We start from the raw sequence: 27,480 nt of genomic DNA on the forward strand, positions 1-27,480 counted from the left end.
TTCCTCCTTTTTTTTCTTTTTCTTTTTTTTTTTTTCCAGCTTCTCATTCGATTTTGTATTATTTTCTAGGATCTTTTAAATCAAGATTATGGCCCACTGGCAAATTTTCCTTTAGGAGTATGATAGTCATCAAGAGAACAACGTCATTTGGATAAAATAAGACTCCCTAAGGAACCTCTTAAGAGCTGGAAAATACATAAAGTTCCTACTGAAAGGTAACACAAATTGTGATTTGTTCTTTTGAAGTAAAATATTGGGGATGCTTTACAGATTTGAAGCATTTTTTGGCTATAAGAAAGAGAAGATCGCTGCTTTCTTAGGCTACCATTATGTATTTGCAAGGCAGCAATAATTCTTCCAGTGAATTTTATGTTCCCATTGAAATGTTTTCACTTGGTTTACACAAAGCAAGAATTACAAAATGATACTATGCTGACAAAATCTAAAAATAAAATCGCTTGGCAATTGTGTTGAAATAAGCACTACAAGTAGCTTGATGTAAATAGGAGGGAAACCATATCCTAAAAATTACTTCTATTGCTCTGGGCATAGTCACCCAGGTGGAGGAATGACACTTGTTCTTTCTTAAGTCATCTGTGAGTTCTGGGGGAAAAAAAAATCTCTGGGGAGCACATCTCTATCTTTGGAGAAGAGGTCAGTACTGCTCTATTTCTGTCTTTGGTAACTGTGAATAACTTTGTGATTGGTGCTGTAATAAGAATTACTGATATGCATTCACAATGATGCATTTAAGTCTGTCACAATTAGCTGTTTCTTGCTCTGACACCAACCTTCTGGCATTAGACCTCCCTGCACCTTAGTTTATCCACCCATAAAATGAGGGTAAAGATACTGACCTCTCTTGTAAAACCTGTCTGAAATTTACTGCTGAACACTACCATGTACAAAATAGGTAGAATATTTAATAACTAATAGCATACGTAAAAAAGGCACAAACTTCATTGGCTTATTAACTCTGAGAGATGCATTCTTGTGACATTCATTTCTGACTGAACTTGACTTTAAGTGACCGGTTTATGTGAATCTCTATTGACAGATGAAAAGTCTATATTGGTAAAATTTTACTTGGTCTTCAAGGCATCTCTTACCCCCTGAATTAGGAATTGCCACTGGGGTCAAACGTAAACTCTGCTTTTGATGAAGGCAGAAGATACAACTATGACAACAGCAGGCATGATGCTTTCTAGAGGCAGCAAAGGGTTGGAAAAGTAATTATTCTTCTATGGTAAGGATCAATACAAAATGGTCATTCGTTTGGTTCAATTTAGTGTACTGAACACTAGTAGGACAACACATGAAGGCCAGGAGGCAATGCCAGGGGCCCTTTTGTACGATGTCAGGAGCAACAGTAGCATGCTATGGATGTAAAAAAGCTGCTCCTGGAGCAGAGGACCTGCTGGTAGGACCACCCAGCTATTTGGATTGCTGATCAGCCACGTGCTCCTGAGGTGGCTAGGTCAATGGCAGCATCCCTTGGGTGCTTAGTGGCATCACCTGGAGTTACACTGTTTTATGGTAGATGCTCCCCTCTCTGTCTTTATGGTGCAGTGTTTGCCTGTGTTTCACACAGCAGTGGAGGCAAAGTGCTTAGCAAGTAAGTTTATAGCATTCTTCATTGAGGATTTACATACAGAGAAAATTAAACCTGCTGGGAACCTAATGAGCTGTTTTGTAATTTGATGAAGCAGTATGACCTACCAAGGGACTTAGTGCAAGGAGTTTTCTGTGGTAATTTGATACTAAGTACAAGAAGGACTTCGGGGGTACCAACTTCTCCCGGGCTTCTTGCCCACCATTGAAACTGCATGGCTATAATTAACATCAATCATACTACAGAATTGGAACTACCTGGGGAGTAGCTACCTGGGGAAACTACAGTGCTCAGGGTGAGGACCTGTGCTAGCCAACACTGCCACTGTGGAGTAATTAGGTCTTCTGCAAATCCTAGTAGGGCTCTCACATCTCCAGTTACCTTCTGGCACACCTCGCTTAAACACTGAGTGCTGGGTGACTAAGCACTCCAGTATAGGTGGGGTAATACTGAGAGGGACGGAAAAGGGGGAAGCTTCTAGCACTTTGGCCAGCATTCTTGGAATGAGAAGTAATGTCTCTTCCCTGGAACATTTCAACCAGTGTAAATATATCAATACGATTCGCATTTTAAGAGGTTTTCTTTGTGATGAATCAGAGGATGCAGCTGCCCTGCTCTCTGCTCAGGCAGGGTGTGATAATGAAGTAGAAAGTGCAGTCAAGTCACAATAATACACTTCGTTTATAGACCTCATTTCATTTCCAGCATTTCAAAACCTTGCCAGTATTAATTAAAACCTTGCAACAGGTCTTTGAATTGGGCAAGGACTATTATATCATTATTTCAGTCAGTAAATGTGGAGACCCTGAAGGCTAAACTGAGACTGCCTGCTTTAGGCACTCAATTTATTTGTTGCAAAATCTGAAAAAGAAAATCAGTATTTGGCTCCAGCAGAATGATTCTGACCACTTAAGGCAGATGCCTATGCAAGCTATACAAGGAATGCGTTTAACGGGTGCTTTCAGATGCCTCTGAAGTAGCACCCAAGTGACATTCACATTTCTCCATCAACAGAAGGGTGAGCTGTGGGTCCTTCACAAGGTGATTTAGTGTGGTTGCACTACATGTGCAGCCACTCAAATGTAGGCACTAGGAAACACTATTCTCATGAGTGTAGCCGAGTAAGTGCTTAATTCAAAGCTCAACAGTGTGCAATCCTGCTTACATGGGAATCAAAATACGGATTTCCCTCTAAAGGGCAAGCACTTGTGTTGTGGGATAAATGGCAGGAGGAAGAACAAGGTCTGAGCACTTATCCAGAAAATAGAAAAGTAGAGATCTAGAATGTCCAGCCTGATGGGGTCTGATCCCAGCATTTCCACTTGCCCAGATTATACCAGAATACAGATAAGGCTGGAGTGGAGGCATTGTCTCTTCCTGCTGAAGATGAACTTTTTAAAAAACAGTTGTGTAAGATGAAGAAGATAGAAAGTTTCAGCCCAGTGAAAGGGGAGGTCTTTTGTTTGTAAATCTCTTTAGAGTTCTATCAGATAAATGCCATGAATTGGGTTAGGCCAGGGAACAGGCATTCTCTTGTGCCTGAGGGTTAACTGCCATTTAGGAATGTGTGGGTGTTTCCACACTGCCAGACTGACTTGTCCATCCCCTCTATCCTGGCATCAGGTCCTCCACAGTCTGAACATGTTAGCTGGCTATTTGGGAGTCATTTGTTCCATCCAAAAAAAAAGCTGGCCATGGCCAAGATGACAATGTGCTCCAGCCTCTGCTCCACCCACAATGTGGACATGCACCCACAACTTGACCTGGTGCAATAATGCTATGCTAGCCTCAAGTCCCCAAACCCCAGTATCCCTCCTGTCACTTCCAGAGCACAAAGCAAGTAGATGGCTGTAGAAAAGCCCCTATTTAGGTGTCTGCATTAGGAAAACAACAACAACAAAAAAATATTTCAGAAGTGCTTATAATTGTAGCCAGGGCTGCAGAGAGATCAGGATCTGCCAAGTGGAGATCAGGATCAAGTGCTGCACAGCACAGATTGGAGTGCCCACTCCAGGCACTCTCGGCTGTCATCTGTGGGAACACAAACCAGCCTGCAACAAGCAGTTCAGAGGCATATACTTTCTTTCCGGTTTGGCCCACAAAATCAGTATAGCTATGCCTCAGATTTCTGTGCTGATGTGTTCCATGCTAGGTCAATGGTGGGTTCTGTCAGGCCATGACTTAATGAAGTGGGCCTTTTCAACACTTTGGGAGATATTAACAGCTCCTCATCCACTTATGAGTCATGATGGACTGCCAGGAGCTGTCAGTCACTGAACACATGTGAAACTATATGTTTATGTGCTTAAGATACACTTTGAGTCTGAAACAGTGTCCAAATTTGTATACACATTCAGTTTCACTAGGATGTAGGTTCTTCTCCAGAAGAAGCACACTGAGCCATTCCCTGCAATTACACACATCCAGTTCATTCTCAAGGGGACTTAAGTTGACTCATTGATAGTCTAAATCACACTCACTAACTTCTTCAAACTATGCAGCCTAGAAGAAGACTAAGGAGTCCTGAAACTCAGCTTGAGACTGATTTATTATCATTTTTACCTGCTAGGGGTTTCTTTGATCTCAGCAAGACTCTCTCACGATTAGCAGTAGAGAAGGAGGATTTGGGTTAATGCATCCTGCTCTACCCACTCTTTACATAAGAGTGGCTCCTATTAGCATTTTAGCAGTTTGTCTTTTTATGCAAGAACTTACACAGCTGACTTGGCTAAACTTTTAATGGGTATGCTTCTACTGTGGGAGGAAATGTTAAGCACTGCTTATTGTTACTTAGAATCACACACCCAAATGCCATAGCTCCATCCAGAGTTCACAGGCATCTACCTATTTTACTACCTACCACAGCACACTATATCACAAATAAGATCTTCTCTACTGCCTAAAGTAATGTCATGATGCAGTATAGGAGCCAGAGAATGCTGGGTTTGCAAAATGTATGCATTGCTTCAGATTGCAGTGAATTCATTTAACAGGAAATCAGGCAATAACCATTAATTTCAGTGCAATAGATTTCTCTGCTCTTCTTATTTACCAAGATGTTGCTCACTAGATCAAATCAATGATATTACAACAGGTTGCCCATCATTCTGACAACAGCCAATATCTGCCTCGCATCTCAAGAGGCATCTCTTTATCAAATGCCTCCAGTTTCTGTCTGCCACATCTCTAGTTGTTCAGTATGTTCTGTTGGAAGCAGAAAAATTAAGGTTTTCCAATGTACTTGGCTCAGTCAAAAGCTGTTTTGGGCAGTCATGCACAGGCGCACGTATTGACTGCCCTACTAGCAATAAGTTTGCCCCCACCATGTGCCAAAGGAGATGTGCTATTGTCCTTGGGTGCTCTCCTAGGGGCCACGTGTGGGGTGTACACAACTCCACCCTCAGCTGAGGTGGGAAACTTGTTCAAAGTGGTTTTGAGGTTTTGCTAAGAAGCAAAACAGGAAATCTTCATGAATCTGGAGTTAACTATTTTATTTTCTTTTAACTTGCTGCTCTCCCAGAGTTGGTTTTCTTTAAATGGAAAATAAATAAATATCAGAATGACAAACATTCTCTAACTGACCAGGTCCCAGTTCTGGGATGAGCCCAAGGTTTTACTGGCGCAGACTAGACTTGAGGCAGCACAGAGAACCTGGAGTAGTCCAGGGATATTTTCTTTTCTTTTTTAAATCAAACTGAGCAACTTAGAGGCTGTGTCAACTTTCTTAAGTGCTCTTTATGTCAACTAATCATAGTTGGTTCAGAAAACAATGCTGACTACTGCTCTCTTCTTGCCTACGCTGGAGGTGATGAAGGCCAAAGACAGAGCTGAAACAGCAGCACTATGCCATCTGGAGAGACTGTATCCTCAGCCTGCCTGCCTGGGAGCAGATGAAGGACAGCTGAGTTGCACCTTAAAATCAATGAAAAGGTCAATGAACACATCAGTGGGGTAAGGAGTGTCAGCACAAGCCTGCCTGCCCCAGCATGCTGACCTCCATACACAGCAGTGTTACCATTGCTGAGGGTGCCCTTGTTCCTTTTATTACATGGTTTCCTCTGCTAACCATGTAAACCATAACAGCTGGGTTTACACCTTTAGGACTACGGGCCCTCCCCAGTCCTGAAAAAGCTATTGTGAAACTATCAAGTTGTCTCGGGAGCCCAGGAACAGGAAAGCTATCACTACTGTTCTCAGTGTGGGACCTAATAGCAAAAAGGCTCCATCACCATAACTGCAAACTACTGAGCTTTGTGGTACATTGCTGATTCACATTTCATGACACTGCTAAGCAAATTCTACCTAGGTGTCTCCGCAACTCTGCTTATAGTGCTATATAACCCTGAGTTTGAGTCAGATTCTGTTATGAGATAAGCTGTTGTCATTCACAAACAACTGCACTAAGGCAAGCAAGTTACTGATAGGTATACCACAAACTGGCTGAGCTGTATCTTGCAACTGGGATCAACCAGACAACTTCCTCACAGTTTGCTCCTGGTTTATTTAAGCTGCCTGTGCGTGCTTAGCCATCAGCAACGCTTTTACTGCTGCTCCAGCATCACTCTGATGTCAGCACTTTGATTTGATTTTCTGTCACTGTTCCCGAAGATTAAATTTCAACCAGTGACCCATGGCTTGATAGCTCATTAGCAAATCCCTCTGAGCCATCTAGTCCTTCCCTTCCTTGACAGTTAAGTCTGCATTGGACACACTCCTGAAGATGCCTGAAATCAGCACCACCCCATGTGAAAGCTTGGTCAGACTAAGTGCTGCTGCAAAATCCTATGGGGACCCATGCCCAGCTGCATGTTTTCAATGACAAATCACTAACAATTCCTATTATGAGTTCCTTGGGTCTTTTCAAGTCATTGAGGTTGTTTAAAAACTCCTCCATGGGCAGTCAAAGCTTTCCCTTCCCTCAGCCCTTGATCTATAGGAGAAGTATTGTGACTTCTTGGTGAAGCCTTAAAACAAGACATTCTTACTCCTTTTGCTGTTCAGCATCATTATTGCAAGCAGGCAGACTAAAGCAGCTGGGATAATGCTCTTACAGCTTTCCTTTGCTGTGATACATGCATATAAATGTCTTGGCAGGCAGTGGGAATGAAGAAGCTGCTTCAGATCATGCTCTGCAGGTCACAGACCCCAACTCTCACTTCTGCAGTTGAGTAGGACAGGATGCAGGTTGCCCTGAGTTATCCCACTCATGGGCATGTATCTTGAGTTCAGCTTTTCCTATGGCCAGCTTTAGGTTATGTTGACCAGCGGGTTAATAGTGAGGATAAAGCCATTGCTCCGATTTACTTCCTCCATGCATCTGAACAGACCTCTTGCATTTAACCTAGATTATCACTGCCTTTGAGCAAGAAATAGTATTTCATACATTCCAGAGCTATGGCACCCTTCTAACTCTTCTTAAACTGCCAGTTATACAAGTATCCAGGCTGCAACATATCGATATCTTAACAAACCCTCTTCCTCCAACCTAAGAAAATCTTGACAGATGCTGAACTGAGGCTGATTTTTGTATCCAGCAGGTAGAGCACAGCCTCAAGGACTCCAGTGAAGCCACAAATTAGACCTCCCAGTCCCACAATCTCTTTTCACCTTAATACTTCACTCCAAAAAGTCAACTTCATCGATTTCAATGGAGAGATATTTGATTTACACCAGGCCTAGATGAGAATATGGCCATGATTCTTTAGTGCCTTTAAAAGCTAAGAGCCCAGCAGAAGCCAATTGTGTCTGACACGAAGCTGTTGCACACCCAGTGTGGAATCTGCACAACTCCATAAACCAGCAGTGGTCTAAATAAAAACTTCAAACAAGGCATTCTGGCATTGTCCAGAAAGAAAGAAGATAAATAGCTGGGAGCTGCCAAGTTGTGAAGGAAGAACTGCCTGACTGTTGGACAGAGAGCAAAGTTAGAGGCAGAAATTAGGCAGGGTGCTGGGAGGCTTGTAACACTCCCAAAAACCAAAGGGGTCATAGCATTTCATTTGATTAATTCATCACCGGTCCAAAAGACTTTGTACAGAGCCTCAGGCAGTGCAATAAACATACAATCATTAAGAGAGGAAATAAAAGATTGGTTGGATGGTAAATACTCCAGCTCCCTCTGCCACTACAGCTTCCCTTTTGTTTCTTGTCTCTTTGGTCAGTGCAAACATTGGAAGCAGCACAGTAAGCAAGTGGTAGCATTAAACCCACAACAACAGCAACAAAAATCACTGTATTTCAAATGCTTTGGTCAAAACACTTTCCAGAAAAGCTTTGACTTACTTTCCCCATAATTTTTGTTATCCTTCATCAGCCCATTCCTCTAGGAAACGCCACTGGCAGAATGGAGAAATAGTCATGCTTGCTTGGCCTCCTCTCCCCAGGACTGGCGGAAGATTTAGTGGAAAGCAACAAAAAGGCTGTTTATCTTAAGGGGGGCAGATAATGCTTTTGGAGGTAGTTTCAGTAGTTTTGGTTGTACTCCTAAGCATTCAGGGGGCCAAACATCTGTTTTGATGTAACGTAATTTTATTTGCAAATAATAGCGTTCTGTAAAGCTCCGATACTGACTTTTATGGGCCAGAGGGTACAAACATTCACCCCGTAAGTGTACAGTGCCTGTCCCTCACCACAGGACACAGCAGAAAGGCACAGCCCCCTTACTGACACTGCAGCTGGAAAACTTTTGGAGTTGCTTGAAGCTATGCAGGAGCCTCGGGCACCTGAGGAAACGACAGCAGAGGCAGAGCTGGGGAAAGGGAGGGTGACTAATACTGCATACATCCTCAGTGAGTGAACTTCATGTCTGGCTCTTCTCCCATCCACTTCAAGCACTGCCATTGCTCCCAAGCTGCGTTCACTGGGCACCGATGTGTATCAGACCTCACTGTGGTCTGATAAAAGCAGAAATCTGCTTTTATCCCCTTTTCTCAGGCAGGCACTGAGGTTTACTGCAACTTACTTAGACAGTTTTCTGCGGACAAGAGAAAACTATGATATGGAAGATGAGTCTCCAACCTTTTGATCATGCATCGGCCTGCCTCGCATTTGTGCACACAATGCCATATGGCACCTAGGTCCTGTTCAACCAAATACCACTACTGAAGAAACCAAGGTGACTTACACATGAGTTTGAATTGATATCTAGTGAACTTCATTCATTACTTGATTTTCAATTTTCTTCCATTCTTCCAATATGTAAAGATGCATCTATGTGTACATATATGCAAGACCCAGCCAGCAGAGACATTCATTTTGTCTCTAAGGTGGTCAGATGAGGAAGTGGTCATCGAATATGGTGTTGGACCACTGTTTCCCCTGTTACTGAAATAATTTTTTCACTACAGAATAAAGAACAACTCTGTCATTCTGGAGTTATTAAAAATAACCTGGAAAGTATTATTGTACAAAAATGAGAAAAGGTTGTTTAATGAGGCAGTTGGGTAACCCTATTTACCTGCATTTTCCATACACATTGAGAATAACAAATATGCTCACCCACTACTGAAATACAGACACTTTCTCAGTTGAAAACTGGCTGATTAAGGCTTCAAGATAATGGTCCAGAACTGTATATGCTGTTCCTTAAAAAAACAAACCAAACAACACCCCCCTCAAATCAAAACAGAACTCGTGGTGCCTTTGACAATATTTCACCATGTTTGTTTTTGCTCATAGCAAGCCCTGTTTTAAATCACACTAAAGCATTTGACTTCTGGGAGAAGACGAACCAGAGATTTATTCGATGCTGTGTGGCAATGGCCTATTCCATCCATCTGAGGGGAGTTTTGTCAGAGAAGAAATCTCATCTGGATAGATAACACTCCTCAGCAGGGCATGGTTACTTATATGTGTGTTTGTACCGACATCAGACGAATGCTGTTCATCTGTTTGATTGTCACTTCTCCTCCCTTCCTCCAGTATTCCTCCTACTCTTCTTTTGGAAGGTTTAATCACCCAGTGTGAGGCTTTTTAACAGGAACAAGGGCACTTTTAAGATAAAGACATTGGAAAAAACTTCGAACAACTACAGTGCACATTTGTGCATTTACTAAATGCAACTTGAGTACGTACACATTCGTGACACAGCCTCTCTTCTCCCACTTAAGTCATAGGACCAAAAACTACTCACTGCATGATGCTCATCCTCCATCTAAAGCTGGTACTTATTCTTTCAGAGTTAAACTAGCACCATACAAACTAGCTGAGGAGGAAAGGTCAAATCAGAAGAAATTAATTTGTAACACTGCTGGATATTGAAGGGGGAAGGTGTGGGGGGCTTGTAGGTAAGTTAAGCATTAATTTGTAAAGCATGTTTGTCATGCTAACTATCCAGCCTTCAGCAATGGGTGATTACTACCTTCCTAATAGCTGCATATGATTAACTTCATATTCCTGTAAATTTACTGTGCACGGTGTCTACGCTACATCTGATGAAACCCATGTACTTATTAGCTGATTTTTGAGCCATGATGCCCTATATGCAAGCAAGGCAATCTTTGCCTGTATAATCATCTTTAGAAAAAAAAACAACCAAGAGACAGAAATACCACAAGCATGAGATAGCACAGACCTTGATTAGTCTTATTACCAAGGCAGGGAGAAATATAATCCTGCATATAGTGACTTTTGACCTCTGCTTAACCCCTGGGTACACCCTGGCCTGCAATGGTTGTAACTAGGACATAGAACCATAGAGCAGGTAGAGTTGGAAAGGACTTCAAGGTCATCAAGTTCCAAACCCCTGCCATGGGCAGGGATACCTCACTGACCATGTCCCCAAAGGCTCTGTCCAGCCTGGCCTTGAACACTGCCAAGGATGGAGCATTTACCACTTCTTTGGGCAACCTGTGCCAGTGCCTCACCACCCATACAGTAAAGAACTTCTTCCTTTTATCTAACCTGAACTTCCCCTGTTTCAATTTGAACCCATCACTCCTTGTCCTATCACTACAGCCCTGATGAAGATTCCCTCTCTGGCATCTTTATAGGCTCCCTTCAGACACTGGAAGTCTGCTATGAGGTCTTCACACAACCTTCTCTTCTCCAACCCGAACAGCCCCACAGGTCATATACACAAATTGCCATCTTGTCTATGCACTTTAAAATGTTAAGCTTTCCCTCATTTGCCCATCTAAGGAAATAAGGAAGAGGTAACCATTTCTGCTTCTTCCCAAGGAACAAGCTATGTCATCAAGACTGCTCATCAGCAGTACAAGTCTCTTCTTCAGCATCATATATGAGGCCAAAGCAGGCAGATATATGACAAAGAATTGTGGAGTTTTTGCTATAAAGAGCTCTGTAAAACACAGCTCTGCTCTCCATCTCCCCAACCCAGCTGTGGCACCAATCTGTGGCCTCTCCCTGGGTCCCTCACCTGAGGCTTTAGTAACTACTAGAGAGCAGATGAAAGGATCATCCATCCAGCTGTGTGCAGTGCCTCAGGTCACAAAGTGCCGAAGGCACTTCAACCAGATTTTGCAAATCCGTGAGGCATACCTCTGGAAGCATGGAGTCAGGCGAGTCAATGTTTGGTGCTCACAACTTGAAAGTTCAGTTTAGGTTGCGCCCAAGTGAAGGTACGACTATGGCAAGGCAGGATCTGAAACGCTTATTCTTGTATCCTTCCCTATAGGCCAGACTAATGCCACTGGACTAGTCTTCTGCATCAGCCAAATAGGAAAGCAGTGTTTATTTAGTTTTAATTAATTAGTCTTTCTGAATGCAGGAGGGTTAGGTGAGCACAATGAATCTCACAAAAATAGCAATTTCAGAAAAATGCAAAAGCAACAGTTCATGGGGACTGGATGGGAAAGAAGGTAGGAAGAATTACTAATTAGTGTTTATTAAAAGGACTCCAGTTTCTCCAGGACAATGGTGGAGAAACAGGCAGTGCACTGGGGGAATAGCCATATGCATTAACAGTGCACTTTTTACCCCAAGAGGTCCCAAGAGACTTAAAATGAGCTAAAGCACAAAAGGTCCCCACTAATGAATGGCCAGGGATAGTCCAGTATAGGGAATGGACATTTGCTATGACCAACCAAGGTGGAGAGTGGCACTCTCTTAATGGGATCTTTCACAGATCAATACAGATTTCCTGTGCCAGAACTGCAGGCAGCTTCTCCCAAAAGTAAGAGGGACAACTCTTCCCTTCACATACTAATCTGTCTGGATTATAAAATCATACATAGGCTTTAAGGTTACATGGAAGAACTGTTTTCTACCATATGCATGACCACTACATAGAACTAGAGAACTGTAATCTTTTCAGAAATGACTAGTACTACACAGATAATAATAACAAAAATAACAATACAATGACATTGGCACCAGCACACTACACTGAAAAAAACTGCAACGCCTGAATACCAAAGAGCACTAAATGGTTCTCTCATCACTCTTTCTCACACATACTTCTACTGAGTGTGGGTGGGTTTTGCTCCATATTTCATCTTCAGCAACATACAATGAAGCTGCAAATGGCGTTACCGATCATACCAAAATGCCCATGCACTAAAAATAACACTGAAATTGTGATATAAATCTATTTTCAGCTTTCATCTGAATATTCAGGATGTCTCCTCTTATCTCTGTTATGTATTATTTTTATATTGTGAAAGATGACAAATACAGAATGTCAAGAGCAATCAAGCTATGGAAATCGCCTCCTGGGACAGAGCTGTATTTTCTCCTAGGGCTTTTTTTTTTCTTTTACCTTTATTTTTATGATTAGTCAATGCTGTTTAGCCACCTCAAGAAAATGCAAGGTGAATTAGGAGAAAGAAGGTCAAGGTTATCATGGAAACATTTAATCTCTCCTCAGTGGGAACCGGTTAATAGTTATGGCTAGACTCAAGTGCAGACCTCTGTTGGGAATCCCAGCGAAGGTCAAAGGCAGAGAGGAAAAAAAGCTGCACTGGGATCTTAGACAGTCATAAGCAGACAGATGTTCCCAAGCTTTAATGAGCAGTCTTGGCTCCAGGCCTTTCTTGGCAGAGTTTAGTTTTAGTATTTTCCCTTGTAGTGCAAGGTATGGCTCTGGTTAGCTAGCTCTTCTTAGCTAACTGCTGATGATTTTTACATCTAAATAATAGCTTGACAATGAAGAAGCCAGTTCATAATCTGTGACTTGATGGATTAAGTTATGGGGAACAATGTGCAGTTGTAATCATGAAAAGTGAAATAAATAAAAATAATTTTAGTTTTAAATGAGAACCAGTTTAAACACCAAATCTGATGGAGTTCCTAATGCAAGTTCTACCACTCCACCTTATGTTTTTATCATCATGGACAATAAATTGAAGGAAAATAACATCAAATGGACTTTTTCTTTACTAATTCTATTTCCAAGACAGCATGGTGGGGATCATACCCCTACCTTGAAAACTCATTTGGGTTCAGCAGTTCTGAGAATTTTGTCTGAACAATTTGTTACACCAATGTAAAATGTATTAAATTGGGAAATAGAAAACATCTTATGTTTAGAAAGCAAAAAAGCTACAAATCCAAGTGTTATCAAACTCTGAAATCAGCAACTTCCACTAAAAAGCTGAGAAATAGGCTTGCTGAAAATTTTGAAGACTTTTAACCCTTGTCAGTTAGACACAACTTCCAATGTGGTGCAATAGGCACCACAACACTTGGTAGAGAATAGTTTTGTTCTCTATCAGGCATGCAGCAATCCTGATAAAACCTGTAAAACCTGTGACTGAATTCAGTCTCTTTTCTGATATTTCCAGGTGTCACAATTGGTCTGATATAATACAGTACCATGAAACTGAGTATTTTCATGGCTCTCATTTTAGAGTTGCTACAGTCCTGATTCTGCTCTCAGTGAAGGAAATGGAAATGTCTAGGTGGCTTAAGTATGAACAGCCTTTGGATCTCAATCAGTTACAAATCAATAAAAAACTTAAAAGCCTTTCATTGGCAGGTTATATAAATTCTCTGCTCCCTTCGTGTTCTCAGATGATTCTCTTTTCATTTTTGAAGCTATGAATTACATCTCTTTGTAGCTCTTTTTTAGCACATCAGAATCTCATCCACCACAAGCTGGTGCTGTAAAGCTCACCCTTTTCCAGAACCAAGCGTGAAATCTAGCTTTGTGATAAATATCTGATGGTGCAGGAGCTCTGGGCTTGCTCCCAAGCTAAATTCATTTATATTGCAGCAAAACACCTGCCTCTGTGTCATCACAAAAGCAGTTCCCTATTGTAAAGTACAATGCAGTCTCTCAGACAAGAGTCAGATTCCTTTTTTTTCCCCTCTGGAGGAAAGGAACAGATGTCCTTAGGAATCTAAAGGAGCTTCCTCCCTCTTCATCTACTCAGCTTATATATCTAAGTCATGAGTCTCAAAACTTTTCAGTCAATTGTAAAGGGTTTATTGTTTCCAGGACACCAGTCCCTTCCCACAGCCACTCAGCGCTCAGGATGATTACTTTACGTAACACCTGCTGGCTAGAAGCAACAGATTTACACTAGGTTTATACCTAGGGTCTCCATACACTCAGCCCAGCTATCATCATGATGGGTCCCTCTGGATCAGCAGTACACCACAACAGTCATGGGACACCAATCCAGCTCCACAACTTCCCAGATGTCTGGTCCATGCCATCAACAAATGGCTTTTGAACACTGTGGGCCACAGCAGACTCTCTGTTCAGTACCATGGCTGTTCTTCCAAAGGCTGGGCAATGACTACCACCCCATGATATTAGACACCAATAAGAGGGATGCCTACCTTGCCAACAGGATTTACAATTGCTGCTGCTGCAGATTGCAATGGTGATATTTTTGGAGGAAGCGCAAGAAGCTATGAGAGATAAACAAAGGCTGGACAAAAGTTTAGAAAAAAGCTGCGTAACAGCTCAAGGACTTTAAGAGGTTTGGGCTTGATGCTGGCTTAACGCATGTCCTGGGTTCAGCTATAACAGTCGTTTTTTCTCCTTCTTAGTAGCGGGTGCAGTGATGTGTTTTTGACTTTCAGCCTGGGAGCAACGCTGATAACACCAATGTTTTTAGTTGTTGCTAAGTGACGTTTACTCTGACCAAGGACTTTCTCAGTCTCCTGCTCTGCCAGGGAGGAGGGGAAGCCAGGAGGAAGCACAGGCAGGACACATGATCCAGACCAGCCAAAGGGGTATTCCATACCACAGCACATCATGGCTAATACATAAACTGGGGGCAGTTACCTGGAAGGGTTAGATCACTGCTCGGGTCCGGCTGGGTATCGGTGGGTGGTGAGCAGTTGTACTCTCTTCCCTTGTTATTTCCCTTATCATTATTATTATTGGTGGTAGCAGCAGTGGTTTTGTGCTATACCTTAGTTACTGAACTGTTCTTATCTCAACCTGTGGGAATGACATTCTTTCGATTCTCCTCCCTATCTTTCTGGGAGTGGGAGGAGGAAGAAAGGGGGGGAGTGAGTGAGCAGCTGCATGGTTCTGAGTTACCAACTGGGCTTACACCACAACAATGCACGGCCAATGTTCTTGTCAATCCCCCCAAAGTTTGGATGCAGAATGAGTCAAATACAAAAAGCCAGAGAAATTATTGGCTCAAAAATATTTGCTGTAAATGACAAGCACCTCTTGTTCAGCATTAAAATTTAAATGCAAAAAGGTAAAATAGAATAAAGTAGACCTTACCTGAAGAGGCTGAAGAATCATAAGTAGTTCTATCCTTTCTATTTGTCCTGAAGGGCTGAATGTCCTTTTCCCTGTAGGTTCCAAACCCTTCAAAGCTTCTTCTTTTATTCCCACTTGAATCATTGTCCCGCTTATCACTTGAGGAATTCATTTCACCAAACACATCCAGGGACTCTGACCTTCCATTACTCTCAGTATTACCAGAGTATCTCTTTGTGCAAGAGTCAATAGGATCATTGCTTAAGTCGTTTTTATCTTTACTTTGTGTCCACTGCTGAGCATCAGAAAGTGATAACGTAGACAGTGTATCCACTTCAAAGTTACTCTTTGAGCCTTTGTGTCCGGTTTCACAATGCTGGTGCTTCTGCTTCTCCTTATGCTTGCTTTTCTCACTCAGCAAGGAGAGGTCTTTATCTGAGCCACTCAGCCTTTCACTGATAGCATGGCTAGAGAAGCCAGTGGGCTTGCTAGAAAAGAGACCACTCAGATCTTCATGAGTTCCCAATATCCGCTCATCCTTATGCTTGTGCTTATGTTTGTGTTTCCTTTTGTGAAGTCGGCCACTTGAAAGGCTTGTTCCTCCAACCTTTGGAGGAGCCAAAGAGGACTGCATGTCTCCAAGACCCATTCCCACAGGTGTTTGCAGGTGTACTCCATGTTTCGCTTTATGCTTGGCAGTGGTGGACATCTTCATATGAGAGCTTGCATGGAACTGGGGTGGGGGCACGGTTGGTCTCATAAATGGGGAAGCCGCTCCGAGCGTGTGAGACAGGTACAAAGGAGCTGGATACTGACCATAGTAACCAAGATTCATCATAGGCATTGATGTGTAAGGCATTCCATAGGGTGCATAGTAACTCCCACTGGGAATAGGGTAACCGAACCCTTGTAAAAAAGGCACCTTTGTCATGGTGTCATTGGTTTTGGCAGGTCTACCACGCTTCTTCTTAGACTTCATGTCAGAGGTCCTGCGAAGATAGAGCAATGGGTCATACTGGATATATGGCACAGGGTAGTAGTGATCAAAATTAATCCTGAAGATGCTGGGATATGGATTTTCATGATAAAATGTGTAACTTCTATGGGAAATCCTGAACACTTGAAACTTATTGATCAGTTCCTCAAGGTCTGCCAGAAACTGGAGGTCGTCTCTGTTCTGCAGGCCTTTCCTTTTCCTCTTGTGCTTTGGCTTTTTAATACTCTCATGAGAGAGAAAGTTATCCACAATGAGATGTTTCGGCCGGTGACCATGCCTGTTCTTTGTGCTGGTGTCAGATGGGATAGCCTCTGGATTGTCCAGGGTGCAGAAATCAAAGGAGTATCTCCTGCGGGACTCTGAGCTTTTCTCAGCTTGGTCAGAAGTGCTGTTGTTGTCTGTACCTATCCCACTGTCGCTCGGTATGGTTTCCTCACTGTGAGACTCACTTACTGGAGACAGGGTTACTTCTTTCAGAGAACCTATTTCACAGAGGTGGGAAGGTGAATTAGCCATTAACCTGGGTGGAGACAGCTTCCAAGTTCCACTGTGCATTCCTTTCTGGGTTTTTGTAGGAAGAGCACTAATAGGCTGAAGATTTGGCATAGTTTTTAGCTCTGAAAAATTAGTTTCAGTGCTTGCAGGGCTAAGGTTGCCGTTAGTCCCAACTAACTGTGTCGAAAGCGAATGAATAGCTGCTGGTGACGATGCCACAAGTGACTGCAGGTTGGAAGGCACTGCTGGGTTTTCTGGCTGGCTGGAAACAGGCCTTGAGTGCTTGATGGTTGTCTTAGGTTCTTCTGTCTGAGGCTGCAGCTCTGCTCTTGGCTTTCTGCCCCGTTTTTTGCCAATATAGATAGTCCCCCTCTTGCTGACATTGATCTGCTTCCCTAGTCTGGCATCAATAGTGGCTGGCCCAGCACTAGATGGTGGCTGCACTTTTGCCTTCAGAGCTATGCTGCTGGAGCAGGAGGACAAGATCTGATTCAGAATATTCTTCCTCTTAAGGGTCTTCATTTTATTAATGGTCTTGATGGTCTTCTTATCCAAGACCCCAAGCTTCCCGACCTTTTTGTGAAACTTGAGCTCATTGATGGGCTTGTCCTCTCCTGGGACCATCTGGGCCAACTTAGCCAGATTCCGTCTCCTTTTCCTTTTCTTTGTTCCTGGAAATTCATGACTGATTGGACTCACTGGGCTGGTGGAGGTCCCCTCATGAATGGTTTCAACAGTGAGCAGAGGCTGTTTCTTTGGTCGTCCTCTTTTTTTCTTGACAGGTGTGATCACAGTAAGACTGTCAGTATTGGTATACAGAGGGCTCGATGGTGTGATGGGATAGGCTGAAGGAGGCTCCACCATCAGCTTCTCAGACGTCGTCATGGAGGTTTCCCGAAGGATAGATTTAGGCTTGCTGCAGGTCCATCGCCGCTTAGTCACGTGTTTGGGGTGCTGGATCTCAGATAATTTGCCAGCTGTGGGAAGATCAGTGGGCAGGAGAGTGGATGTCAGAGCCACAGGTTTTCTGACTCTGGTGGCACTGTTGGGGGAAGCTCTGTCAGTGAGCATGCCGCTGTCAATAGCTACTAAGGGGGACTCATTTTCAATCACTTTCCCTGGCTTTGTGGCTCTAAGATCTTTTTTACTTCCTTCTGGTTGAGAGCTAGTCCTGTTTGCTACTTCACTGTTCATAGCAAGTCCACGAGGCAGGCTTTTCTCCTGGATAGTTTTCTCCATAGAAGATTTTGTGGATTGCCTTTTTTTCCTTTTGTGTCCAGATGCATCTGTTGTTGGAGACTTTATTGGGATAGTAATTCGTACGTGACTGGTGTCACTTTCACAACTGCTAGCAGAAGTGGGATTCTGCTTCAAGGGTGATGTATCCAATAGACTTTCCATCGAGTAAGACTCCTTTTTCCCTTCCATGCTGTCATGGGATTTGCTGTCAAATGCTTTCTGAGCACTCTTCACCCATTCAATGTCTGTGGTTTGGATCGTTTGACTTAACAAGTCCTTTTTGCTGGACTTCTTCTTTGTACTCCCAGTGGGCTGATCGGGGACCTCCAACTGCATGCTTCCCTCTGGATCACCAAGTGGCAAAAGCCCATTGCACTCAGAGGCACTGCTGGGCTGGGTGGCCACGCTGATGTTGTTCGGTGATGGGACTGCATTGCAAGTGAGAAGCTCCTTACTACTGGCTGACAGCTGCCCCCACGTGCTGCTGGCGCAGGACTTCTTTGCTTGGGATTTGCTGAAAGAAACTCCTGGCTCTGGAGTGGAGACCTTGGTGGCACTAATTGCTTCTCGACTGGGTTCTGTGTTCATGAAGCAACTTTGAGAAGCGGAACCAGTGTCGGAGCTTGTTGACCAGTCAAGGTGGTGCTGGTTGCTACTTTTCTGCTGGTGCTTTGATTTTAAGGTGTCACCGGTGAAGTCTTGTTGGAGGCCGGGATCGTAGTGCAGAACAGAATGTTTTTGTGGCCTTTCATAAACCTGGAAGGTAGCAGGAAATAAATAGAAAATAAAATATTAGTTTATCAGTCCATTCATAACCCTGGTTGCAGCTCTTTATTTGTACAGCAAATGACAACTCTTCTTAACACATGCCCTTGTAAGGGTTAGGAGCCTTTAGAAAGTCTTCCTATACTTGACTCAAATTTGTATTTAGATTCATGCATTGTAAACAAGTTTTGTTTTGTTTTCCACTCTAAAAACAATGGAAATATTTCTACAAAAGCAAAATTTCTAAGGAAACATATTTATTGATTTTTAATTTAAAACAGAAGTAAATTATTTCCTTTCAATGGATGAATGATGCAATTTGGCCTCCTGGTGAGAATCCCTTTTCCCTAAAAAATAATCCCTCACAGAACTTGATGCAAAACAGCAGCAGTTAAGCTTATTGTTGTAAACAAGAAAAAATGCAGAATTATCTCAGAAGTTGCAACAAATGAGGAAAACCTGTGGGTCTACTTCAGTATGAATATAGAGACAGCAAAGATTTACTTGCTAAAATTTCCATGTAGAAGTCATCTCTACAAACCTAGTGCTTACAATCATATGCATAGGATCGAGTGTGTGAGGCACACTTGGAAGGTTCAAGATTTGCATTACTCTCTTTTCATTTTAATAATCAGCTATTTGCAATGCTGGTAAGAGATATTTTCAATATGATTTCTAATATGACAGAAGCTCTTCAAGCTGCAGAGGTTACAGTAAGGGCAGAATTATACTGAAGGCTCTTACAGAGAAAAAGAAAGTCTACTTTTTCTTCTTGGTGGGCCTTCTTCAGTTAAAGAAATTGCATTTGCTGCAGCTGTAACCTTTTGAAAAGTCTCTGAAAGAAAAAAATAATATTTATTATTTTTACCTTAGTTAACTGACCTCTTTTACCCATTTGTTTTCTCCTGTTAAATTTAGGAGGATGTTTTGTAAAGTTCTGGATGAAACTGTGCAACTGATTTGCACACCTAGTACTGCAAACAACTGTTGTTAACAAACTGTAATGACACTGACCCGAGTGCCAAATAAATGATGAGACACTTGAAATGTATGCGTAACCAAGGAAAGAACAATAGAAACAACTGCTAAGTGTCTCATGTTTCTGAAAACACCCTGGTACAATAGAGTTTCTTCTAGTAGCGTTATGTTAGATCCCTTTTTGAGGTGTTTGCAAAAGAAGCCTTGGGTCAAGGAGACTGTCAGCATAAGAGGGTTTTGAGCTAGAAAACGAGGCTACCCCAGCTCAGAGCAACTTCAGAGGGATATGAAAAGTGCTGAACACCTCCAAGCCCATGGCGCATTATTTGGTGACCAGTAAACATACATGTTATTGGCAAATTGATGTTGAGATATCCTTCAAGCGCATATAAAAATGGGCATGTGGTTTTTCTGGAATGGGTAATAACAATGAAGCTGTTCTGGTCCATCTTCTGAGGAGTAATCAGGGACTATTAAATCCTGCGGATAGCTCAGCTGTTGTGCACATGGACCAGCCATATTCAGGGAAACCAGAGTTTTCCAGGAATTGTGAGTGAGAAAACGAAAGCATGCAGCTGTGGTGGAGCTGCAGATGTCACAGGCGAGTGACACCCAGTTTCTTCAGCCTGAGAAAAGAGCCGAAAGCATAAACAGCCCTTGGGAAATGAATCAGTTGTTCCTCCTCCTCCTGCTCCTTCTCACAGTGGCCTCCCATGAGTGAGCCACACAGCATGCAGCAGCCATGACCCATGTCGCTGATGCCCTCCTTTGGAAGATGAAGCCCACCCATGTCCACATCCTTGGGATGATGCCAGGTTGGGTTGGAAGGAATTCAGCAGCACTGGCACCGAATTCTGATAGTTGAATTTTATGGTTTTGGGTTGTTTTTTTAACTGATCAGAAAGCTCATGATCTTCATTCTACCTCAGCCATTTGGGGCTTCTCCTGCTTCCAGCTGCCAGTAGGTCATAGGAGTTAGTTGTGCAGAAGGTGGCCATCCCCTGGTGAGTTCCCACTGTGCTGGAAGTGGGTGCCCCTATGCAAGCCTCACATGAAAACATCATCTTCCTGAGGTACCTTGATTTGGAAATGGTAGGCTGAGGCTTCTCATGGCCCCCAGAACTCACACCAAGGCATGGCCAGGCTGTTTCTGCACAGAACCTAGCCTTGGGGCTGTCATTGAAAGAACTCTTTACACCCATGTTATTTCCAAAATGCTGAGCTATGAAACGAAATGACCTGAAAAATTTCATTTGGAAGGAAAAAAATAAAAAAGAAAGAGGTTTGCAGCAGTAAGCGCAAGCATCACATGCTAGCAACACCTTGACACCTCCAAGTGCACCACAGAGAGAGAGATCTCTGGTTTAAAAGGAACAATAATCTCTGCTCTATATTTTAAGGCTATTAATAAGGGCTCAAAACTGCGAGGCCAGCTATATATCAGCAATGAATGCTGATATATTGCTTTGGTCCTCTAGCTTCATTTCCTCAGCCTGCACATTATAAAATGATGATGCAACTTCCAACATATCCCTAATGACAGCCTTGTCATTACCCCAGCACCACGGGCCACCACAACATCTATCTTAAAATTCATGAGAAAGATATGTCTATGTCATCAAAGGTGCCAACTCTGGAGGCATTTAATCACACGGATAAGCACTTAGATTTCAACAGGCATTCAAAAAATGACCAGTCTACAGGATGTCAAAACGGTGTATCTGCCTAAGCACACAACAGTCCACTGAGTTTCCCCATGCTAGTTCTTCCAGCATAACATTTACTATTTGCTCTAGCTTGCCAGACATGTCCATATCACTCCAAAGCAATTCTACAGCAACCAGAGATCATTTGCCTGCAGCAGGGTGGCTTTCACTGGCTGCAATATATACAGAGAGACAGTTTACCTAAAAGCACTATTAAAACAGTTGAAGTAATGCAGCCTAGTGTATTTGGGTCTCTGTACATCCACCTGGGTTGCTGTCTGATCTCAGTGGTCCTAATGTTGGGCCACAAAGATGACTGGAGGGTTAGAGCACATTTCCTATGAGACAGACTATTTTAGCCTTAAGAAGAAAAGGCTCTGGGGAGACCTTAGAGGAGCTTCCAGTGCCTAAAAGGACCAAGAAGGAATCTGGAGAGGGGCTTTGGACAAGGGCCTGTATGGCCAGGACAAAGGGGAACAGCTTTAAACTGCCAGAGGGGAGATTTAGATTAGATATTAGGAAAAAAATCTTCCCTATAAGGGTGGTGAGACACTGGCACCGGTTGTAAAGGTTGCACAGCCAGGAATGGCACCAAGAATAGCGGCCTTTTTCATGAAAACGGAAAGATTTAGCTTTATTTACTTTTCAGTTTATGAGACCCTAAAAATACTTCAGACTTCAATGCCTGCCTCTGTTTGTAGTTTGCCCTTTCATTAGATGGGATTTTCTTCAGCAGCTAGCTATTTTGCACTGGGAGCCTGTCCCTTCTTCTCTTTTGAAACTAGAAGCATAAGTGAACCCATGCAATTTTATCACATCTCACCAGACTTGGTCAATATTTCTCTTGATATTAAGTTTCCTGGAAGTGCTAAGCGTGTAATGATCCCGTCTTCCCTTTAAAGAATATGAAATATACGTAAAGAAGCTAATAGTTTTTGTAACTGCAAGTTCAAGCAGCATGATCTAGCACACGATAACTCTTAAGACTAAAACAAAATATGCTGAATCCTATGAGTTTCAGCCCTCAGCTTTGGCAATAGTGTGCAGAACTATGAGCAGGATACATTCTATGTACTAGCAACTGCAGAGCACTGGCCAGAGAGCAGAGGAGGTGGGACTGTTTACACTTGACTTGCCAGGCCTCTGCAACCCTGCACCTGCAGAGGTGTTTACTCCTTATAACAGCTTTATTCTGGCATGCAGCCCTTGCAATTGAGAGGATGAGACTGCATCATTCCCATGATGAGCAGCACCCAGCAGCAGAATCCATCCCTCAGGGACTCTTTACATTTAACTACTGGATGTCCCACTCTGCCTCCCCAATCCGTTGTCTGACCTTCTATCTAAATCCACATGCTGCTTCCAGTCCCAAAGCAAGAAGTGGGAGGAGATTCCAGCAACCAAATCAAGAGCTTAGTAAAATAAAATAAAATAATAATAATAAGACAATTAAAAATAATGATAAAATACATAATTAGAGAAACCCACCACCTGAAAAAAAATCTGACTGCTTGCAGGGGATGAAACCCCCTTCTCTAAACACACCTTTTTTTAGGAGGTAACATACATATAGATTGTCAAGAATCCGGCTTGCAAATCAAAGTCAATACTATAACGCCCCCTCTTTAAATCATTCGCAGATCCATCTGTGTAATGGCTCCTCAAGTGTAATTCCCTATTAAGAGGCTTTATCTGGAGAGATAAGCAGCTGGTTCCCATGTCACTAATTGCTGTCTGCTGTGATTTTAAAACATCTGCACCATTGTGCTCTTCATTTTCATATTCTAATCACCCTGAAACTTGAAAAAGGTACATCATTGATTGTTTCTGTGGGTTAATTAGTACACAGTCTCCTTGTAGAGACAATTTAAAGGCAGTCAGAACCTCAATCAGCAAGTTTGTTTTAAAAATTAATAACATCGGGAGCGTCTGCAGGGATTGGCATCCACAGTGACACATCAGAGTGTGCTCTGGGGACATACCATCCTTTGTTATCTTCTTCATAGGCTGAAAATAAAATTAAAATAAATAAATAAATAAATGGAAAGAAAAAGAGGAAAGCTTTCCTAAATTAATAATGTAACTTAGAGTCTTGGGAAGTGGTTGCTTTTATCTCAGGGCCACCCTTGCCTCTCCAGTGAGAACAAATCTCATCAAAACACTGTATGTGTGGTCTAGAAACTTGTAAGTCATTTTTGGTAGCAATTTTGGCAACTGGGAGCTGGCATCTCACTGGAAATCCACGGGATGAAGATGTGAGTGCTTGGATGTCTGTGGCCATTTGCTCTGCTTGTCATCTGGGTCAGCTAGATGCTTATTCACAAGGCATTTTCTCCAAGCCATGAAGAGAAGGATTTTAGCTCAGGCACAACACTCTGATATGGCAGTGGTATCGAACGCAAAGTGGACCTTCCTTGCAACCAGCCACCTCAGAGCAAAGCCAAGCCTGAATTCATACCTGTTTTAGCATAAGCATATACTCAAAAGTACTCCAGACAATGCTGATGACAGACCTTTGGTGCCTAGTAAAAGGTCAACCTAAGATTTTTCAAGCCTGAATGAATAAAAGTGGTGGCACTGAGGTTAAGTGGCTAATGCAACAGGCACCCATCCCCTGAAAAATTAGACTCTGTTTTGGTCCATCAAAAAAGAGCTCCAAAAAACTGAAGAAGCTCCAGGTGATTTGTTCCTCTTGAAAAAAGCTTCCTCTTCAGTTTCTGCTTCCTAGTCATGCATGAAAATGTGTTACTGAAGAAGAAAAGCTTTTGAGAGAAAAAAAACCCTAAGATTACTAGCTCCAACACATGAATAAATAATCCTGGTTCAGCTTATACTTTTGCTCAAAATGGAGCGTTTCCTCTCATGTCCCAGTGGGAGAGCTGCAAATTGCTCACCTGAAGGCTGTAATCAGAACTACAGGTTGGAGATATATCATGTACTTTGGTGAATGCACTGAGCCTTCCTGAGATAGCATTGCTCTGTAAAGAAAAGATGCCAAGTTGAGGAGACACCAGGTTCAGAGAAATTGAACTTTGGCCTGATGGCTTATAGGTTGAGGTGTCATCAACATGAGATGAGATCAGTTCACAGGAGGAGCCTGTGATCAAGACAAGTCACTTCATAATTTGAAGTGTCTGAAATGGTTTCAGGAAGTCCTTTAGGTCTTCAGTGACTCTAACCAGGGAGGAGGGATTTCAAACCAGCATATGACACTTAGTGGAAGCGCAAACAACAGCAGTGTCTTCTAAGAAACCTCACTGAATCTAGTTGAAAACTGATGTAGAGGCTTTAATACCAATTAAATTACTAATGGAAAACAAATCATCAGATGATAAAATTCATCACTATCATCCCAAACAAGGGAACCTTTCAGATCAGACTGTCAGATTTATCACTCCCAGTGTTTACTCCTTCCCCAGCTCCCTGAGTCTTCAATATCATGAAGCCCAACCACCACCACATTCACATGAGTAAGGGTTGTTTGTGAGGCATTGAAAGAGAGGCAGGAATTAACATGAAGTTACAGGGGCACTTCCTGAGAGCAAGACACAGTGTGAGGTGGGAGTGTGTCAATTAGAAGCAAAGCATCACCTGTCTGTGTCCATTCACTGAACGCAAACATTGCAGTCTGGTGCAAGTCTTGTGCAAATCAGGAGGATCTTCACTGAAGCTGCTGGAGGTCCTTCCAGCTTTGCACCCTCATTGCTATGTAGATCTTTTTTCCTTAAAGATATTTGTGTAATTGTGTCAATACAGATGAATTGAAGTTCAGGCTTTTGCATTATGATTGTTTTGAGAATATCTATGTAAATAGGTATTCTCAAAGGTATCTTTAAGGAAAAGACAAAGCAATGCACAGAAGGGTCCAAAGGTGCTCACATGGTTGCAAAGTGTAATTTTTCACTCATTCCTGGTAAAAGCATCATCATTTGCTAAATAGTTCAGAAATTCAGAAGTTATTCCAGATTAATTCTGCTACCAGCTTTAAACTGGATGACATGCACACTCTTTCAATCTTCTGCTGGATTTCAGACATTCTCATTTTCCAGGTACACAGACTGAGGATTCCACTTAGGCAAATTGCAACATGTTGAATTTCATAAAGGAAGGATCTGGTGCTGAGAGCTGATCTGCTCCTTACTAGTGGCATAGACTCATCTACACACATATTTTCTTTATCAAATGTTTAAACAACCCTACTCTTTTCAGGGCTTTGCATTAAGCACCACGTCTGGGAGGACTCCAAACAATGGGATTTTTCTGTCTTCTCCAACAAAGAGCCCCTCACCACGACATAACAATGCAGTTTAAATATTGGGTTTAATTATGACTCAGTTTGCTGCCACAGTTTAGGCACCTGGGAGACAGCAGTCGGGCATCAGCTAAGGTGGACTACAATGGGACTCATACAATTTTGTCCACTCATCAGGTGAGATAGCCCTGATTTGGTCCTTGTTTGGCCTCATGCCAGTGCAAAGATATTTAAGCAAGCACTTCTGACATTATGTCCACAAAGCCAGGATTCGCAGAGCAAGTTGTCTTTGCTAAGCTGCATGCTTTTGTTTGTCCAAAAGCCTTACTAATGAACTTAGTAATAGGGATATTAAGGCTTAATTATGCATATATAAAACATACTTCCATCCTTTCAGAAGTGGCATTGTTTGTAGAGCTCTATCTAGCTCTTCCCAGTCTGTAACTATGACGTTGCACATCCAGGTTTCTATCTCATCCTAATTCTTCCACTTTGCTGTGTAACTTCAAGTTGTAGAGGGCAATGTGTATCTGTACAGTGACTTGGCCAAATAAAACTGCAGAAGGATCTCAAGATGGACTGGTACCTATAGAAATGTGAGTGGTAAGCGGTAATCATCTTTGAAAGGTCTGCGGTGTTGTCTAGGGCATCAAAGCTCCAGCACATCTCAAATTACTAAATTGGAAATAAGCATGTGAGCAGCTGTGCACTGTATGTTTCTCCTATGATTTTGAAAAGCCTGCAGTGCTTACTTTACATTGAAAGATTTCTTTTATCCTTCATTTAGTATAAGAATTGCAGTGTTTCCCTGAATACTTTTTTTCCAAGGGGTGGGGGAAATGTAAATGGCTTTTCCGTTGGGGCCAGTGAGTCTTTCCATTAGAGTTAAATAATTTGATTATAAATTGAGTCCTTAAATGTCAAGGAGATGCTGAATTCACCTAAAAACAGGCATTTAGAGAAGCTTATAAAAGCTGTGAGCTTCAGTCAGTTAGCTCATCTTTCTTTTAGCATGCACTTCATTTAGCAGTTACTGATGGGCAGATTAATTCTTTCAAAGCATCCTCATAGCAGTTGAGGTCTAGCATGAAGTATTGCATGTACAGCAGCATTAGAAAAGACTCCAGAAATCTCCCAGGACATCTATCTGGTGTAGCTGGGTTATGAAAATTTAGAGGAGAGGTGAAATATACAGCATCTTTCCACCTCCCTTCATTAAGATCCAAGCCCTGTGCCATGAGTTCAGGCAAAGCATCGTCTTCATCAAATTCGCCCTGAATAGATGAACTTCGGTGATCTGCAGCAAAATGTGGGAGGTTTGTTTCCTTTGGAAAAACTGCCTGAAGAAGTCATATGTGACAATTTTCTGGCTCAACTGGGTACATGCTGAAAAGTCCCCATTCTTTGTGGAAAGCCAGCACATAATGTGGGGTGTACCATCCAGAGATAGGACATATTCTAGATTCTCTCAAAAAGCTGGTCTCAGATCAATTTCCCAAGCAGGATTCTCTTTTGTTTTCACCAGTAAAATAATTATATTCTGGTGGAAGAGAACAGGAGGACACTTATCTTCTCTTGCACTACATGCAGTCATCTGAAATGTCCAGCAAGCATGCAAGTGAAACCTGCCCCACTGGCAAAAGGCTGCCAGATGAGTGGAGCTTCAACACCTTGATCCTCCCAGTTTGCCCACCACTTGTGCCTATTTTCACTATTCTTGGCAGACAAAATGTGATCCCTCACCCTTTTCCTTAGAACCAGCAGCAACCCCAGGAGGTGATAACTGGGGAAATCTGCTGCACATGC

At 42.5% G+C, this 27,480-nt stretch overlaps 1 protein-coding gene across 5 annotated transcripts in view; it reads right to left on the minus strand.

The window, feature by feature from the left end:
- SETBP1 (SET binding protein 1) overlaps positions 1 to 27,480 on the minus strand; it is a 268,746-nt gene that overhangs the window by 64,277 nt on the left and 176,989 nt on the right. For 4 of the 5 annotated variants that reach the window (XM_061450574.1, XM_061450573.1, XM_061450572.1 and 1 more), the window contains one exon: positions 15,264 to 18,729. In XM_061450574.1, the coding sequence (XP_061306558.1) occupies positions 15,264 to 18,729 (3,466 nt within the window). Of the gene's footprint in view, positions 1 to 14,162; positions 14,429 to 15,263; positions 18,730 to 27,480 lie in introns of those variants that run through there. The other variant, XM_061450575.1, reaches the window with a different exon arrangement.

This window comes from Pezoporus flaviventris, unplaced genomic scaffold, assembly GCF_033815535.1.
Source record: "Pezoporus flaviventris isolate CSIRO_AGI_PZ_B2104156 unplaced genomic scaffold, CSIRO_AGI_Pfla_v1 ptg000010l, whole genome shotgun sequence".
NCBI lineage: Eukaryota > Metazoa > Chordata > Aves > Psittaciformes > Psittacidae > Pezoporus > Pezoporus flaviventris.